This window comes from Erythrolamprus reginae, chromosome 7 (genome assembly GCF_031021105.1).
Source record: "Erythrolamprus reginae isolate rEryReg1 chromosome 7, rEryReg1.hap1, whole genome shotgun sequence".
Classification (NCBI taxonomy): domain Eukaryota; kingdom Metazoa; phylum Chordata; class Lepidosauria; order Squamata; family Dipsadidae; genus Erythrolamprus; species Erythrolamprus reginae.
The window spans coordinates 79,172,541-79,189,671 of NC_091956.1; the positions used below are offsets into that span (position 1 = coordinate 79,172,541).

Below are 17,131 nucleotides of genomic sequence, written 5' to 3' on the forward strand. Positions count from 1 at the left end.
CGACTGGTTAGGTCCCACAGAGTTGGTCTTCTCCGGGTCCCATCGACGAAACAATGTGGTTTGGCGGGATCCAGGGGAAGAGCCTTCTCTGTGGCGGCCCCGACCCTCTAGAACCAACTCTCCCCAGAGATTAGGATTGCCCCCACTCTCCTTGCCTTTTGTAAACTCCTCAAAACCCACCTCTGCCGTCAGGCATGGGGAAATTGATTCCCCTGGGCCGTTTCCCGTTTGACGCAAGGTTTGTCTGAGATGTATGATTGTTTTTTATATGTAGGGTTTTAAATTGCTTTTTTATTGTTGGATTTGTATCATGCTTTTTGTGCTGTGAGCCGCTCCGAGTCTCCGGAGAGGGGTGGCATACAAATTGAATTAATAATAATTATAACAGTAATAATAATAATTATCCCCACTTACCTGGTTTTGACATATCTTTTAAAAGAGAAGGAAAATACGAGCTATTCTCTTGGCGAAATGCAATACTATTTTACTTATTTAGTGATGAGATGGCCGAGAGGAACATATGAATATCTCTGTTTCATTGCAAATAATCTCTCTAGCAGGCTACTGGTTACCTGGTCCTCGTTGTTCCTTCCTTAGTAATGTTGTTGTCACTCCGAACTGGTGGTGTTGCCCTTGAAGAATTATTGGTGATTCTTCTTCTCCCTCTTCCATCCTGCACCTTTCAGTTACAAATTAGGTAAAGGATTTTAAAAGGCTGCTTCCGTGCTGCTATTACTACAATACACTCCGCGGCCTGCACTGGCTGCCGATCGGTTTCCGGTCACAATTCAAAGTGTTGGTAATGACCTTTAAAGCCCTACATGGCATTGGGCCAGAATACATCCGGAACCGCCTTCTACCGCACGAATCCCAGCGGCCGATAAGGTCCCACAGAGTTGGCCTTCTCCGGGTCCCGTTGACCAAACAATGTCGTTTGGCGGGCCCCAGGGGAAGAGCCTTCTCTGTGGCGGCCCTGGCCCTCTGGAATCAACTTCCCCCGGAGATTAGAACGGTCCCCCACCCTCCTTGTCTTTCGCAAATTACTCAAGACCCACCTTTGTCGCCAGGTATGGGGGAGTTAGGATATTCCTTCCCCTAGGCCATTAGAAGTTATGTATGGTATGTTTGTGTATATGTTTGGTTTTTATAATAAGGGTTTTTAGTTGTTTTATTAATTGGATTGTACATGCTGTTTTTATCATTGTTGTTAGCTGCCCCGAGTTTGCGGAGAGGGGCGGCATACAAATCCAATAGATAGATAGATAGATAGATAGATAGATAGATAGATAGATAGATAGATAGATAGATAGATAGATAGATAAGATAGATAGATAGATAGATAGATAGATAGATAGATAGATAGATAGAAAGATAGATAGATAGATAGATAGATAGATTAGATAGATAGATAGATAGATAGATAGATAGATAGATAGATAGATAGATAGATAGATAGATAGATAGATAGATAGATAGATAGTCTGGGATGTAGCATTTATTTTCTATGTCTCAATCTGTTATTACTAGTCAATGAATGAGCATCTCTGGTGCATGAATCTAATTTTACAACACTTGCTTCAAGAGGGAAGTCAATGGCAGCGGCTGATGCAGTATTTTTGTTCTGACTTCACCTGTTGTTATTGGAGTGTGGCCATTGCTGGGCCATTGAAAGGCAAAATGTTCGTTAAGCAAAACAAAGCAGTCTTTGCTGTGATTTCGCTGAGGCTCCCCTTGCTGGGAAACCCCACCTCCAGACTTCCGTTGCCAGCGAAGCGCCCGTTTTTGTGATGCTGGGATTCCCCTGCTGGGATTCCCTTGCAGCATCACAAAAACGCGGAAGTCCGGAGGTGGGGTTTCCCATGGAGGGGAGCCTCAGGGGAATCCCAGCAGCGCAAAAAATGGGCGCTTCAGTTGGCAAAAGGGGTGAATTTTGGGCTTGCATGCATTAATCGTTTTTCCATTCATTCCTATGGGAAACATTGTTTCATCTTACGAACTTTTCACCTTACGAACCTGGAACCAATTAAATTCGTAAGACAAGGTATCCCTGTATTTCTTGTCTACCCACAACCAACCTTCTTGTTTTTATTTTTCTCCAGAGCGAACTGTTGATCAGTGGCACCTTCGGATAGAGTCGACGTTTGATGTCGTCAGCCAAAAGCCTATTGCTGGGTTTGTGGCTGTGACCATTCCTGAGCTGAGAATCCAGCAGGTGGTCACTGGGCAACTTCTTCCTGGACAAAGCACTATTGCATTGCTCATAAATGTCAGTAAGGTGAGGACCACATCTTGTTGCAGGGGGAGAGTTTTCTTCTGCGTGAAAATCAGTGCACCGTATGAATGCACGCTGAAAAACCGTGTCAGCCAGTGCATTCTAGACAAACATTAACTGATTTTATAGCCCATTTTCAACATCATTTGAATCCTTTTGTTGAGTTGAAAGGGAGATTGTGATCCCGCTATATAGAGCGCTGGTGAGACCATATTTGGAATACTGTGCTCAGTTCTGGAGACCTCACCTACAAAAAGATATTGACAAAATTGAACAGGCTACAAGAATGGTGGAAGGTCTTAAGCATAAAACGTATCAGGAAAGACTTAGTGAACTCAATCTGTATAGTCTGGAGGACAGAAGGAAAAGGGGGGACAGGATCAAAAGATTTAAATATGTTAAAGGGTTAAATAAGGTCCAGGAGGGAAGTGTTTTTAATAGGAAAGTGAACACAAGAACAAGGGGACACAATCTGAAGTTAGTTGGGGGAAAGATCAAAAGCAACCCGAGAAAATATTATTTTACTGAAAGAGTAGTAGATCCTTGGAACAAACTTCCAGCAGACGTGGTTGGTAAATCCACAGTAACTGAATTTAAACATGACTGGGATAAACATATATCCATTGTAAGATAAAATACAGGAAATAGTATAAGGGCAGACTAGATGGACCATGAGGTCTTTTTCTGCCGTCAGTCTTATGATGAAGCACTCAGAAATGAAATTTATACAGTGTAGAAAATCTGTACCTGACGTTGCTGTTGCTCTGTGGATTTGATGTATTAAATCACAGGACACATTAAAAAAAGCAAAACTACAATTTATTCCTGGGAAGAGTGCCAAAGACAAGGTTGCTTAAACCATTTGAGGTTTTTCCAAAACAGTATAAATTTCTCTCCACTTCTTATCCAAGTTTAATGCATTTGGTATTTTCCAGCAAAGGAATAGCTAATGGATGAATGAGGATGTGACATCACTTACAGCCAATGGCTATGCTTCTATGCCATTCTCTGTTTTATGCTGCAGAATGGAAGAGGCACATTAGTAATGCTTTGTGCTCTCTGCTAAGAATTCATGTACCCTTGCAAGCTTCCTGCTTGATGTAATCCCAGATAATGAAAGGTAGAGCATTAGTGGCTTTATAATAATAATGCCTTGGTAATAGACACAACAAACTGGATTGTTTAAATGTTTTTTCTCTAGTGGTTGTATGCAAAATATCCAGACTATTGACCATTCACATGTTAAGCATCTGTTCATTTAAAACGTTCATGGCTTACAAGTGGAACACTCAAAAAGGAGACAGAAGGACTGATACTGGCGGCACAAGAACAGGCCATTAGAACAAATGCTGTCAAAGCCAGAATTGAAAAATCAACAGACGATCCAAAGTACAGACTCTGTAAGTCTCCGGAGAGGGGCGGCATACAAATCCAATAAATAGATAGATAGGTAGGTAGGTAGGTAGATAAATAAATTAAATAAATTAAACAAACAAACAAACAAAACAGATGAAACAATCGATCACATACTCAGCTGCTGCAAAAAGATCGCACAGACTGACTCCAAGCATAGACACGATGCTGTGGCACAGATGATCCACTGGAACTTGTGCCGGAACTAACATTTACCAGTGGCAAAGAACTGGTGGGATCATAAGCCTGAAAAAGTGGTCGAAAATGAGCAAGCAAAACTACTGTGGGACTTCCGACTTCAGACTGACCGAATTCTGAAGCATAACACACCAGACATCCTGATTGTGGAGAAAAAGAAAGTATGGATCATCGACATCGCAATCCCAGGGGACAGCAGAATTGAGGAGAAGCAGCTAGAGAAATTAGTGAAATACGAAGATCTAAAAATCGAGCTGCAACGACTCTGGCATAAGCCCGTGAAAGTGGTCCCAGTGGTACTTAGCACGTTGGGCGCAGGGCCAAAGGATCTCAGTGGACATTTGAAAACCATCGGAATGGACAAAATCTCCATCTGTCAATTGCAAAAGGCCGCTTTACTGGGATCGTCAAACATAATTCGCCGCTACATCACTCAATCCTAGGTGCTTGGGAAGCGCCCGACTGGTGATGAAATACGAAATCCAACATAGTGATCTCGTTTCTTGTGTTGTACTGACATAATAATAATAATAATAATAATAATAATAATAATAATAATAATAATAAATATAATAATAAAAATATAATAATAATAAAAAATATAATAATAATAATAATAATAATAAATATAATAATAAAAAAATATTATAATAATAAAAATATAATAATAATAATAAAAATAAAAATAAATATAATAATAAAAAAATATAATAATAATAAAAAATATAATAATAATAATAATAATAAAAATATAATAATAATAATAAATATAATTATAATAATAATAAAAAATATAATAATAATAATAATAATAATAATAATAATAATAATAATAATAATACTCCAAAGTTACCCGGCCAGCTTTCATGCCTAAGGGAGACCTACAGTTCGCAGTCTCCTGTTTTCTAGACTGGCATCTTACCTAATAACAACCTATCCCTATCATATTCCTCCTCCAAATTCTCTGAATCCTACGTCACCATTCTAAAATTACTTCAGATGGCAACTGTTGAGGCAGGATCGAATAGCAAAGGAACAAAAACATGTCTGATGTTTTGGTACATTCTTCTTTGATGCTAATATACATTTCCAGATCCTCAGCGTGGAGTGTATTATTCATAATGCCAGGTGAGCAAAAGAGAGGCAGTTAAACTGGTCTTAAATGCTAATACAGCACTTGAAAACAGCGTGTCCAGCAAACCTGGAAAACAGGGAAATCAGGGAATTATTAGGGAAATTGGTGGTTCAGGAAATAGCACTGAATTTGTGGGAAAAAATGGAATAAATTGGAAAAAATTGTATTAAAATGTTTAAAAGTCAGGAAAAAAATGTAAAAGAAAGGCAAGGAGGGTGGGGGCAGTCCTAATCTCTGGAGGGAGCTGATTCCAGAAGGCCGGGGCTGCCACAGAGAAGGCTCTTCCCCTGGGTCCCGCCAGACGACATTGTTTAGTCGATGGGACCCGGAGAAGACCAACTCCGTGGATGCGTTTTAGATGATGGTCTCATACCTTTGGCAAAGCAAAATTTTATTTTATTGTGCTAATCAGTCTGTCTGAAATTGGCTGTTTGTTGTTTGCTGCAAGGAGGTAAGAATAACTATAAATTCCTGTAGAATGTTCAAATTATTAGACTTATTTTTTAAAGACTGCTTTATTATTGTTCTACACCAGTGTTTCCCAACGCTGCCTGGGGAATTCTAGGAGTTGAAGTCCAAATATCTTCAAGTTGCCAAAGTTGGGAAACACTGTTTTAGACAACTTAACAAAATGAAGAAGTTTTTTAAAATACATTCTTGATTTGAAGAGGCCCAGTGCTATTGCATCTTCTTTTAAATAGTAGGGAATAACTATACTTCCAGAAAGGCACATCAATTTTAACAGGATCTATAAAAGTATAATCTGAAATGTAACAGTGTCCTGTTTTAGTAAGATGAGGCAGCTGAGTTAAACCCTGACTAAGTCATGTTTGGAGTAGATCTATTTAAACAATTGGGAAGAGTTAGTGTGACTACATTTAAGAAAACTTGCTGGCATTAATATACTGCCATGAATGTACATTTCTCCAATTCTTTGCTATTTCTATGGGTCAAACACACATGCACAGAAATACATAGCAAATAGTGGACATCATCTGTGCTGATTGCTGGGACACAGAAGAAGATTTGTTTTTCCCTTGTTTTCTTTCCCCAAACCTAAGATGATGATGATGATGATGATGATGATGATGATGATGATAATAATAATAATAATAATAATAATTTATTGGATTTGTATGCCGCCCCTCTCCGCAGACTCGGGGCGGCTAACAACAATAATAAACACAACATGTACAATCCAATAATAAAAAAACAACTAAAGACCCCTATTATAAAACCAAACATACACACAAACATACCATGCATAACTTGTAATGGCCTAGGGGGAAGAGCTGTCTCAACTCCCCCATGCCTGGCGGTATAAATGAGTCTTGAGTAGTTTACGAAAGACAGGGAGGGTGGGGGCAGTTCTAATCTCCGGGGGGAGTTGGTTCCAGAGGGCCGGGGCCGCCACAGAGAAGGCTCTTCCCCTGGGGCCCGGCAAACGACATTGTTTAGTCGACGGGACCTAGAGAAGGCCAACTCTGTGGGACCTTATCGGTCGCTGGGATTCGTGCGGTAGCAGGCGGTTCCGGAGGTAATCTGGTCCAATGCCATGTAGGGCTATAAAGGTCATGACCAACACTTTGAATTGTGACTGGAAGATGCGTTTTATACTCCGAAAAATATGGTAAATAATATTTAAATTACTTAGGTAAAGGAAAAGCTGTTTAGTATATAAAACCTGAGTAAAATGGAATTCTTATACAGTGTTCCCTCGATTTTCGCGGGTTCGAACTTCGCGAATAGCCTATACCACGGTTTTTCAAAAAATATTAATTAAAAAATACTTCGTGGTTTTTTTCCCTATCCCACGTTTTTTCCCACCCGATGACATCATATGTCATTGCCAAACTAATAATTTTTGCAAATAAATAACAAAAAAAATAATTATTGTTAATAAATATCAGGATCACTAAGTGTCTTATTCAATGATGAGTACCAGTAATAATGGTGAGTAAATGGTTGTTAAGGGAATGGGAATTTGCAATTTAGGGGTTTAAAGTGTTAAGGGAAGGCTTGTGATACTGTCCATAGCCAAAAATGGTGTATTTACTTCCGCATCTCTACTTTGCGGAAATTCGACTTTCGCGGGCGGTCTCGGAACGCATCCCCCGCAGAAATCGAGGGAACACTGTATCACTAATATCTAGTGTAGATAATTGAGTTGCCTGGAAGAGTTGCTTTATCATATTGTTAGCTCTTAGTCCATCATTCATGAAATATTTAAAGGTATTGTTTGTTCAAGAAACAGTTGTCTATGAGTTTAAATAAAGTTCTGTTCAGGTTTTCATCCTAACACATTTCTTTCTTTGCCTGGTGTGGGTTTATAAAGAGTGTGCCAGTGGAACTTTGGTGGCCATCTGGACATGGAAATCAGTCTGGATACAACATGACAGCAATGTTCATTATGCCAGAAGGATACAAGATCATAAAACATTGGAAGGTATGTCAGATCTTCTACTTAGCAATACAATTGTCTCTTTCATAGCCTTCGTGACTGGATTCATAGATTGCACTATATTAATAGTCAAAGAATCACTACGTCTTGCAAGATTTTGGCACGTGTAATGTTGACGTGGATGAGTGGAGCCCGAACTGTAGCGCCCCCCCCCCCCATTACACACACATTAGCATTATGTTCAATGTTGCTTAAATATTCATGTCTATTTTAATAATTTCATTTTGCAGCTTACCTGTGTTAAGGATAAGGTTGTGATTCTAATTTAATCCAACCTCATGTCTTTCTTATTTTAAGAATTATTGCAGTAAGGTTGCATCCAGGGTACCTTCGGAACCGCCTGCTACCGCATGAATCCCAGCGACCAATACAATGTCGTTTGGCGGGCCCCAGGGGAAGAGCCTTCTCTGTGGTGACCCCGGCCCTCTGGAACCAACTCCCCCCGGAGATTAGAACTGCCCCCACCCTCCTTGTCTTTCGTAAACTACTCAAGACTCACTTATACTGCCAGGCATGGGGGAGTTGAGACACCTTTCCCCCAGGCTTTTTTACACTTTGTTTTATGTTTGGTATGAATGTGCTGTTTGGTTTTTTAAATAATGATAGGGTTTCATATGTTTTTTAATATTAGATTTGTTGCACTGCTATATTGTTTTTATTACTGTTGTGAGCCGCCCCGAGTCTTCGGAGAGGGGCGGCATACAAATATAATTAATAATAATAATAATAATAATAATAATAATAATAATAATAATAATAATAATAATAATAATAATAATTATTATTATTATTATTATTATTATTATATTTCACATGGTGGTTTGGGGGAGGAGAATATCTGAATCATACATCTTAAAGCTAAAGATTTTTTTTCTCAAATATGTCCCCATTTTCATTTTTCCCCAGGTTTATTTTCGGACAGTAGAACTGATAGAGGAACCTATTCCTGATTCGCCCGGTTTGAGTTTTTATTTCAGAATAAATGGACTGCCCATTTTTATGAAAGGCTCCAACTGGATTCCAGCTGACTCTTTTCCTGACAAAGTGAACTCTAAAATGTGAGTTTGAACAAAGTCCACTATAGGAAATTTGTCTACAGAGGCATCTTCTTGATTAAAGGTTGGGAGAATTTTGAAACAGTTTTGAAACAGTGGAAAATTTAATATTTCTTTCTAATGAAAGATAAATAATGCAAGCATTCAGAAATAAGGTATACAGAGATCTTAATGGAGAAGGAAGCATGAGTGGCAGGGAAGAGGGGAGTTTGGCAGACAGCCCAGGAGGAGATCAATCATCCTTATCATCCCTGGATTCTGAACGAGAACTTATGATAGACCCACGTATGCGTAGAGTGATGCATAGGAGAGAACAACTGAAGGACTATTACAGGAGATAATTGGGCACTGAATTATCCCCTAATGCAGTGTTTGTCAACCTTGGCCGCTGGAAGATGTGTGGAGTTCAAATCCCAGAATTCCCCAGGCAGCTCTGCTGGCTGTGGAATTCTGGGAGTTGAAGTCCACACATCTTCCAGCGGCCAAGGTTGACAAACACTGCATTAGGGGATAATTCAGTGCCCAAATATAAAAAGCAATGATGTGCTTGCTCTCAAATGAAACATTTGCTACTTCCTTATGTTTATCTACAGGGTATTAAGTAATGATAGGGTTTTATATGTTTTTAATATTAGATTTGTTCCACTGTTATATTGTTTTTATCACTGTTGTGAGCCGCCCCGAGTCTTCGGAGAGGAGCGGCATACAAATCTAATAAATAAATAAATAAATAAAAAATAAATTTGCTGCTCAATAAGATTGAACTCTCGCTTCTTCTTGATAGGTTACGGCTCTTATTGCAATCAACAGTTGATGCCAATATGAATCTACTTCGAGTTTGGGGAGGAGGCCGATATGAGCAAGATGAATTCTATGAGATCTGTGACGAACTAGGAATCATGGTAAATCCCCCAAAACCAGCATGCATTAGCAGCAACTGGCTTCAAATGCAGTAGTCCAAATATTACGTAGTAGCTCAAAGATACTGCATCCAGGTTTGGATGTTGAAACTCTAGAAAGAGTGCAGAGAAGAGCAACAAAGATGATTAGGGGTCTGGAGGCTATAACATATAAAGAATGGTTGCTGGGACTGGGTATGTCTGGTTCAGGGGTAGGCAAAGTTGGCTCTTCTATGACTTGTGGACTTCAACTCCCAGAATTCCTGAGCCTATCATTCTAGCTCAGGAATTCTGGGAGTTGAAGTCCACATGTCATAGAAGAGCCAACTTTGCCTACCCCCTGGTCTAGTTTAATGCAAAGAAGTACCAGGGAGACATGATCGCAGTACAATGTTCCCTCGATTTCCGCGGGGGATGCGTTCCGAGACCGCCCACGAAAGTCTTAATTTCCGCGAAGTAGAGATGCGGAAGTAAATACACCATTTTTGGCTATGGACAGTATCACAAGCCATCCCTTAACACTTTAAACCCCTAAATTACCATTTCCCATTCCCTTAGCAACCATTTACTCACCATTATCTAATCTACAAATTATCTTATCTACAAATCTAATAAATAATAATAATTATTACTGGTACTCACCATTGAATAAGGCACTTAGTGACCCTGATATTTATAAACATAATTATTTATTAACAATAATTATTTTTTTTGTTATTTATTTGCAAAAATTATTAGTTTGGTGACGTCATTGGATGGGAAAAACCGTGGTGTAGGAAAAAACCCGCGACGTATTTTTTAATTAATATTTTTTGAAAAACCGTGGTATAGGCTATTCGCGAAGTTCGAACCTGCGAAAATCGAGGGAACACCGTATTCCAATATCTCAGGGGTTGCTACAAAGAAGAGTGAAGTAAAGCTATTCTCCAAAGCACTTGTGGGTAGGACAAGAAGCAATGGGTGGAAACTAATGAAGGAGATAAGCAACTTAGAACCGAGGAGAAATATCCTGACACTTGGAATAATGAATCTGTGGAACAGCTTGCCTCCGGAAGGTGTATATGCTCCAGCACAGGAAGTTTTTAAGAAGAGATTGGACAACCATTTGTCTGAAATGGTGTAGGGTTTCCTGCCTAGGCGGGGGGTTGGACTAGAAGACCTCCAAGGGCCCTTTGAACTCTGTTATTCTGTGTTCTGTATTATTTTCTAAATAAAGTGTAGCCTTTGGCTGCATAATAGTTGCGCATTCCTGTAGTAAAACCACAGACAACAGCTTAAGCCAAGAGATGGAAGGTGAATCCTACTGATACCAGTCTTAAAATTTAGCATTGTGTGTCTCATGCATCAGTGTGGGAATGCTTAGCCAGATTAATCAGTCTACTGTTCTCCTTTATGAATATGCTGAAGAAACCAAAACCCTGGTACTGCATCTGTGCTAATGTTGAAAGATTGAATACTTCAACAGCTCATATATCTCCTTACTCTGGAAAATGCAAAAGGAATAAAACCAAAAGTAACTGAGTAGAAAAATGCAGAAGTAAAAGAATGAAAAACATGAGTAACCGTTCATGTTTCCTGTTTTGTTTTGGTCTTCTTGGTATCTAAAATATGTGTGGTTTCTAACCTGTATTATTCCTAAATGCTCACTGTGACCATTCTTTTTGACTTTGAATATGCAGATGATACCCAGCTTTGGTGCCTGGAGGCTGTTGGGGTCTGGATGGGTGTCAACAGACTTAAGCTCAACCCTGATAAGACGGAGTGGCTGTGGGTTTTGCCTCCCAAGGACAATTCCATCTGTCCATCCATTACCCTGGGGGGAGAGTCATTGACCCCCTCAGAGAGGGTCTGCAACTTGGGCGTCCTCCTCGATCCACAGCTCACATTAGAGAAACATCTTTCGGCTGTGGCGAATGGGGGCGTTTGCCCAGGTTCGCCTGGTGCACCAGTTGCGGCCCTATTTGGACCAGGAGTCACTGCTCACAGTCACTTATGCCCTCATCACCTCGAGGCTCGACTACTGTAACGCTCTCTACATGGGGCTAGAATGCAGCTGCGAGAGCAATCATGGGCTTCCCTAAATATGCCCATGTCACATCAACACTCCGCAGTCTGCATTGGTTGCCGATCAGTTTCCGGTCACAATTCAAAGTGTTGGTTATGACCTATAAAGCCCTTCATGGCACCGGGCCAGATTATCTCAGGGACCGCCTTCTGCTGCACGAATCCCAGCGACCACTTAGGTTCCACAGAGTGGTCCTTCTCCGTGTCCCGTTAACTAAACAATGTCGGTTGGCAGGGCCCAGGGGAAGAGCCTTCTCTATGGTGGCCCCGGCCCTCTGGAACCAACTCCCCCCAGAGATTAGAATGGCCCCCACCCTCCTTGCCTTTCGTAAGCTCCTCAAAACCCACCTCTGCTGTTAGGCATGGGGGAACTAAGATATTCTTTCCCCCTAGGCTTCTACAATTTATGCATGGTATGCTTGTATGTATGTTTGGTTTTATAACAAGGGTTTTTAGCTGTTTTAGTATTGGATTGTTACATGCTGTTTTTGTCACTGTTGTTAGCTGTCCCGAGTCCACGGAGAGGGGCGGCATACAAATCCAATAAATAAATAATAAATATACCAATTCACAGCACTTTACAACCCTATTTAAGCAGTTTACAGGGTCAGAATATTACCCCCAACAATCTTGCTCCTCCTTTTACCGACATCGGAAGGATGGAAGGCTGAGTCAACCATGAGCCTGTTTGAGATTTGAAGTACCAAATGAAGTTAGGACCAATGGAAAAGAATATATATAACTCAGGGTTCACTTATGAAACCTTTGGTGCTCTCTGAGCTTGGTTGTTTGCTTGCAAATATTTTCTTACCAGACTAGATAACATCTGCAACAAGTCTGATATGAGACTAGATAACATCTTCAACAAGTCTGGTAGCAAAACAATTTGCAATTAAAGCTCAGAGAGCTGCAAGGATTCCACAGATATGTTAAAGTCCAAATGCTGTAAAATACAATTTAGGCGTCAGAAGGTAATTGAATACTATTAAGACTATTTTGAAATTTCTTACTTTGGAAAGCAAATAATTTTGTTCTTTTAAAAAAAGCCTACACATAGAGTTCTGGCTTGACACCAAACTCAGAAAGTTTAAAATCATTTTAAAAATAAATGAATAAAGGATATATCTATATCTATATCTTCCCTGTGTGTCCGGTCACACTTGGCGGGGTAAATAATAAGATCCAGTGACCCCAGGCTTGTTGGCAAATGTGCATTTTTAAAGGCTTTACAAAAAGGTGGGAGGGTGGAGGCAGTACGAATCTCCGGGTGGAGCTGAGTCCAGAGGGCTGGGGCTGCCACAAAGAAGGCTCTTCCCCTAGGCCCTGCCAGGCAGCATTGCCTGGCTGACGGGACCTGGAGAAGGCCAACTTTGTGGTATCTGACTGGCCGCTGGGATAAATGACGCAGAAGACGGTCCCATGAGTAATCAGGTCCAATGCCATGTAGGGCTTTATAGATCATAACCAACACTTTGAATTGCATTCGGAGACCAATTGGCAACCAATGCAACTCGTGGAGTGGTGGAGAAACATGCGCATATCTCGGGAGGCATTTTGCACCATCTGCAGTCTCTGAACGTTCTTCAAAGATAGCCCCAATATTTTTTGATTCAGTGCCCTCCAGATCTGTGACACAACAGTCTTTATAACCTCTAGTTAGTATGCCCTTGATGGATGTTATGTTCCAATACTTTTTGTAAATAACATTTTTGAATCACTGACGTAATATATGTTCTGCCTTTATAGAAAGAGTTGTTTATTGAACAATTTTCTCTTTTTCTAGATTTGGCAAGACTTTATGTTCGCGTGTGCCCTTTATCCAACCGACCAAGACTACTTAAACTCAGTAAGAGCAGAAATTACCTATCAGGTATGGTATTCTTTACATGGGGATGAAGGGTATAATTAACTATCACAAGGAAGTAAACATTCATGTCGGTTAAAGGTTTATCAACAAGTTTATCTTGCTCCAAGGAGGCCAATTCTGTTATTAATCCACTGTTCTCTTCCTTCCCACAATGTGTTAATGGTTGATATGAAAACTTTCTGTCTAACATGGTTCACTGTCCACATGGCAAGCTGTGATTGCCCTACATGGCATCGGACCAGAATACCTCCGAGACCGCCTTCTGCCGCACGAATCCCAGTGGCTGATTAGGTCCCAGAGTTGGCATTCTCCGGGTCCTGTCGACTAAACAATGTCGTCTGGTGGGACCCAGGGGAAGAGCCTTCTCTGTGGTGGCCCCGGCTCTCTGGAACCAACTCCCCCCAGAGATTAGGACTGCCCCCACCCTCCTTGCCTTTCGTAAGTTATTAACAACTCATCTTTGCCGCCAGGCATGGGGAAATTAACACACACACCAATTGTCAAGGTTGGTGTATGGTTTGATTGGATTGTGTGATTATTTTATTATAAGAGTTTTAAATTGTATTTTTTAAAAATTGGATTTGTACACTGTTTATGTTGTTGTGAGCCGCCCCAAGTCCTCTGAGATGAGCGGCATACAAATCTAATAAATTATTATTATTATTATTATTATTATTATTATTATTATTATTATTATTATTATGTCAATACAACACAGCAAATGAGATCACTATGCTTGATTTCGTATTTCATCACCAGTCGGGCGCTTCCCAAGCACCTAGGACTGCGTGATGTAGCGGCGAATTATGTTTGACGATCCCAGTAAAGCAGCCTTTTGAAATTGACAGATGGAGATTTTGTCAATTCCGATGGTTTTCAAATGTCCGCTGAGATCCTTTGGCCCTGCGCCCAGCGTGCCAAGTACCACTGGGACCACTTTCACTGGCTTATGCCAGAGTCATTGCAGGTCGATTTTTAGATCTTCGTATTTCACTAATTTCTCCAGCTGCTTCTCCTCAATTCTGCTGTCCCCTGGGATTGCGATGTCGATGATCCATACTTTCTTTTTCTCCACGATCACAATGTCTGGTGTGTTATGCTTCAGAATTCGATCAGTCTGAAGTCGGAAGTCCCACAGTAGTTTTGCTTGCTCATTTTCAACCACTTTTTCGGGCTTATGATCCCACCAGTTCTTTGTCACTGGTAAATGGTAGTTTCAGCACAAGTTCCAGTGGATCATCTGTGCCACTGCATGTATTATTATTATTATTATTATTATTATTATTATTATTATTATTATTATACCCCTCACATCCTGGACACAAATTGTTTCAACTCCTACCCTCAAAACGTCGCTACAGAGCACTGCACACCAAGACAACTAGACACAAGAACAGTTTTTTTCTGAACGCCATCACTCTACTAAACAAATAATTCCCTCAACACTGTCAGACTTTCTACTAAATCTGCACTTCTATTCTACTAGTTTTTCTCATCATTCCTTTCACCCATGTTGACTGTATGACTGTAACTTGTTGCTTATATCCTAGAATTTTTATTAATATTGCTTCTTCATTGCTTATTTGACCCCTATGACAATCATTAAGTGTTGTACCACATGATTCTTGACAAATGTATATTTTATTTTATGTACGCTGAGAGCAAATGCACCAAGACAAATTCCTTGTGTGTCCAATCATACTTGGCCAATAAAAATTCTATTCTATTCTATTCTATTCTATTATTATTATTATTATTATTATTATTATTATTATTATTATTATTATTATTATTATTATTTTCTAAGAAGCTCTCCGAAATCTTTTCAGGTAAAGCGACTGAAATACCACCCATCCATCATTTTATGGAGCGGCAACAATGAAAATGAAGTTGCACTGTCGACCAACTGGTTCTCCATTCCAAGTGCACAGATGAACCTTTACTTCAAAGATTATGTGACACTTTACGTTGATAATATCCGAGAAATTGTTTCTGCTGTAAGTACCGACACTCTCCCGCACCCCCTTTTACGTGATCTAACAAAGGACGACATTTTAGTTGGTTTTATGTTCTGATAAATTGTGACTTTCCTTCAAGGTTTGGAAATGAGTAGATTGCTTTGAATAATTTTTTGCAGGCAAACCCTTAACATTAAAGATGCGCTCGATAAAATCTGGAAACATCTGTTTCCTTTGAGTCCCGATGGTCTCAAAATGCGTTGCTTATGTTCTGCTTTCTGCTTACACTTGTGCTGGCTTTGTAAGATGTGTATTAAAATGATTTCTTTTGTGTTCTGTCGAGCTCTCTGGTAGAATCCTCCCAAAAATGCACAGATACAATTTCAGACACACACACATTTGAAAATTCAAAACAATGTTCTTTATAATGAAAATTCACTTAAACCAAGCCCTCTTTTGGTATAGCAAAGAGCACTCGTCTCCAAACAAACTGATAATTTGTACAAGTCCCTTATCAGTTCTGTGATACTTATCTTGCAGCTGTGAGGCAATTCATAGTCCTTCTTCTTTCACAAAGTGACACACACTTTGCTCTGGTTTAGTTTCAAAGCAGGGAAAAATCAGCACACAAAAGGTCAAAGTCAGTAAAGCAGTCGCGAAACACAACGATCAGATAATCCTCCACAATGGCCAAACCCACAGGCTGCTCTTTATAGCAATCTCACTAATGACCACAGCCCCACCCAACCACAGGTGGCCTCATTTTCTTTGATAATAATCTCTCAGTTGTTGTTGCCTATGCATCGCTCTCCACATGCGTGGCTGTATCATTAACTCTTGTTCTGAATCCAAGGAGGAGCTAGATAATTGATCTCCTTCTGAGCTGTCTGCCCCACTCTCCTCCTCCCTGTCACTCATGTCTTCTTGGTCAGAGGAGCCTTCATCAGCAGATTCCACCGGGAGCAAAACAGGCCTGCAGCATGTGGATGTCTCCCCCACATCCACAGTCCTTGGGGCAGGAGCTGGGCCAGAGCTAACCACAACATTTTGTTGATTGCCTATTGTAGAAGGTTAGAAGAGTTTTGCGGGCGGGGTGTGTGTGGTGAAGACCAATGTCCCAATTTGAATATAGGTGCTTGCCTTGCTAAATATGTTTAAAAAGAGATCACACAGTTTTTCTCAAAATTAAGAAAAAACAACAATTACCTTTTACCCTGCATTTATTTATTTATTTTTTATTTATTTAATTGGATTTGTTTGCCACCTATCTCCAAGGACTCGGGGCGGCTCACAGCATATATAAAAACAGAACAGTTGTTGCTTATATCCTAAGATTTTTATTAATATTGCTTCTTCATTGCTTATTGACCCCTGTGACAATCATTAAGTGTCCTACCACATGATTCTTGACAAATGTATATTTTCTTTTATGTACGTTGAGAGCATATGCACCAAGACAAATTCCTTGTGTGTCCAATCACACTTGGCCAATAAAATTCTATTCTATTCTATTCTATTCTAGTACTACAATATTAAAAACAATTAAAAAGAGAAGATTAACCTAAAAGAAATAACTTATTCACCAAACATTCAGCAACCATACTTAAGGCATTCAGTGGTCAGGGGAAGATCTAAGAGTCCCAAGCCTGGCGCCAAAGATGAGTTTTTAAGCTCTTTCGGAAGGCAAGGAGGGAGGGGACAGTGCGAATGTTGGGGGGGAGTTGATTCCAGAGGGCCGGGGCTCCCACAGAGAAGGCTCTTCCTGTAGGTCCCGCCGACCAACATTGTTTGTTCGACGGGACCCTAAGG

At 40.2% G+C, this 17,131-nt stretch overlaps 1 protein-coding gene across 2 annotated transcripts in view; it reads left to right on the top strand.

The window, feature by feature from the left end:
- MANBA (mannosidase beta) overlaps window positions 1-17,131 on the top strand; it is a 40,623-nt gene that overhangs the window by 10,042 nt on the left and 13,450 nt on the right. For both annotated transcript variants that reach the window (XR_011559643.1, XM_070757969.1), the window contains exons 6-11: window positions 2,100-2,275; window positions 7,354-7,464; window positions 8,386-8,537; window positions 9,319-9,436; window positions 13,281-13,367; window positions 15,194-15,361. Coding sequence is in view for 1 of the 2 variants with exons in the window: in XM_070757969.1 (XP_070614070.1) it covers window positions 2,100-2,275; window positions 7,354-7,464; window positions 8,386-8,537; window positions 9,319-9,436; window positions 13,281-13,367; window positions 15,194-15,361 (812 nt within the window). In the remaining variant the exon portion in view is untranslated. The remainder of the gene's footprint in view (window positions 1-2,099; window positions 2,276-7,353; window positions 7,465-8,385; window positions 8,538-9,318; window positions 9,437-13,280; window positions 13,368-15,193; window positions 15,362-17,131) is intronic.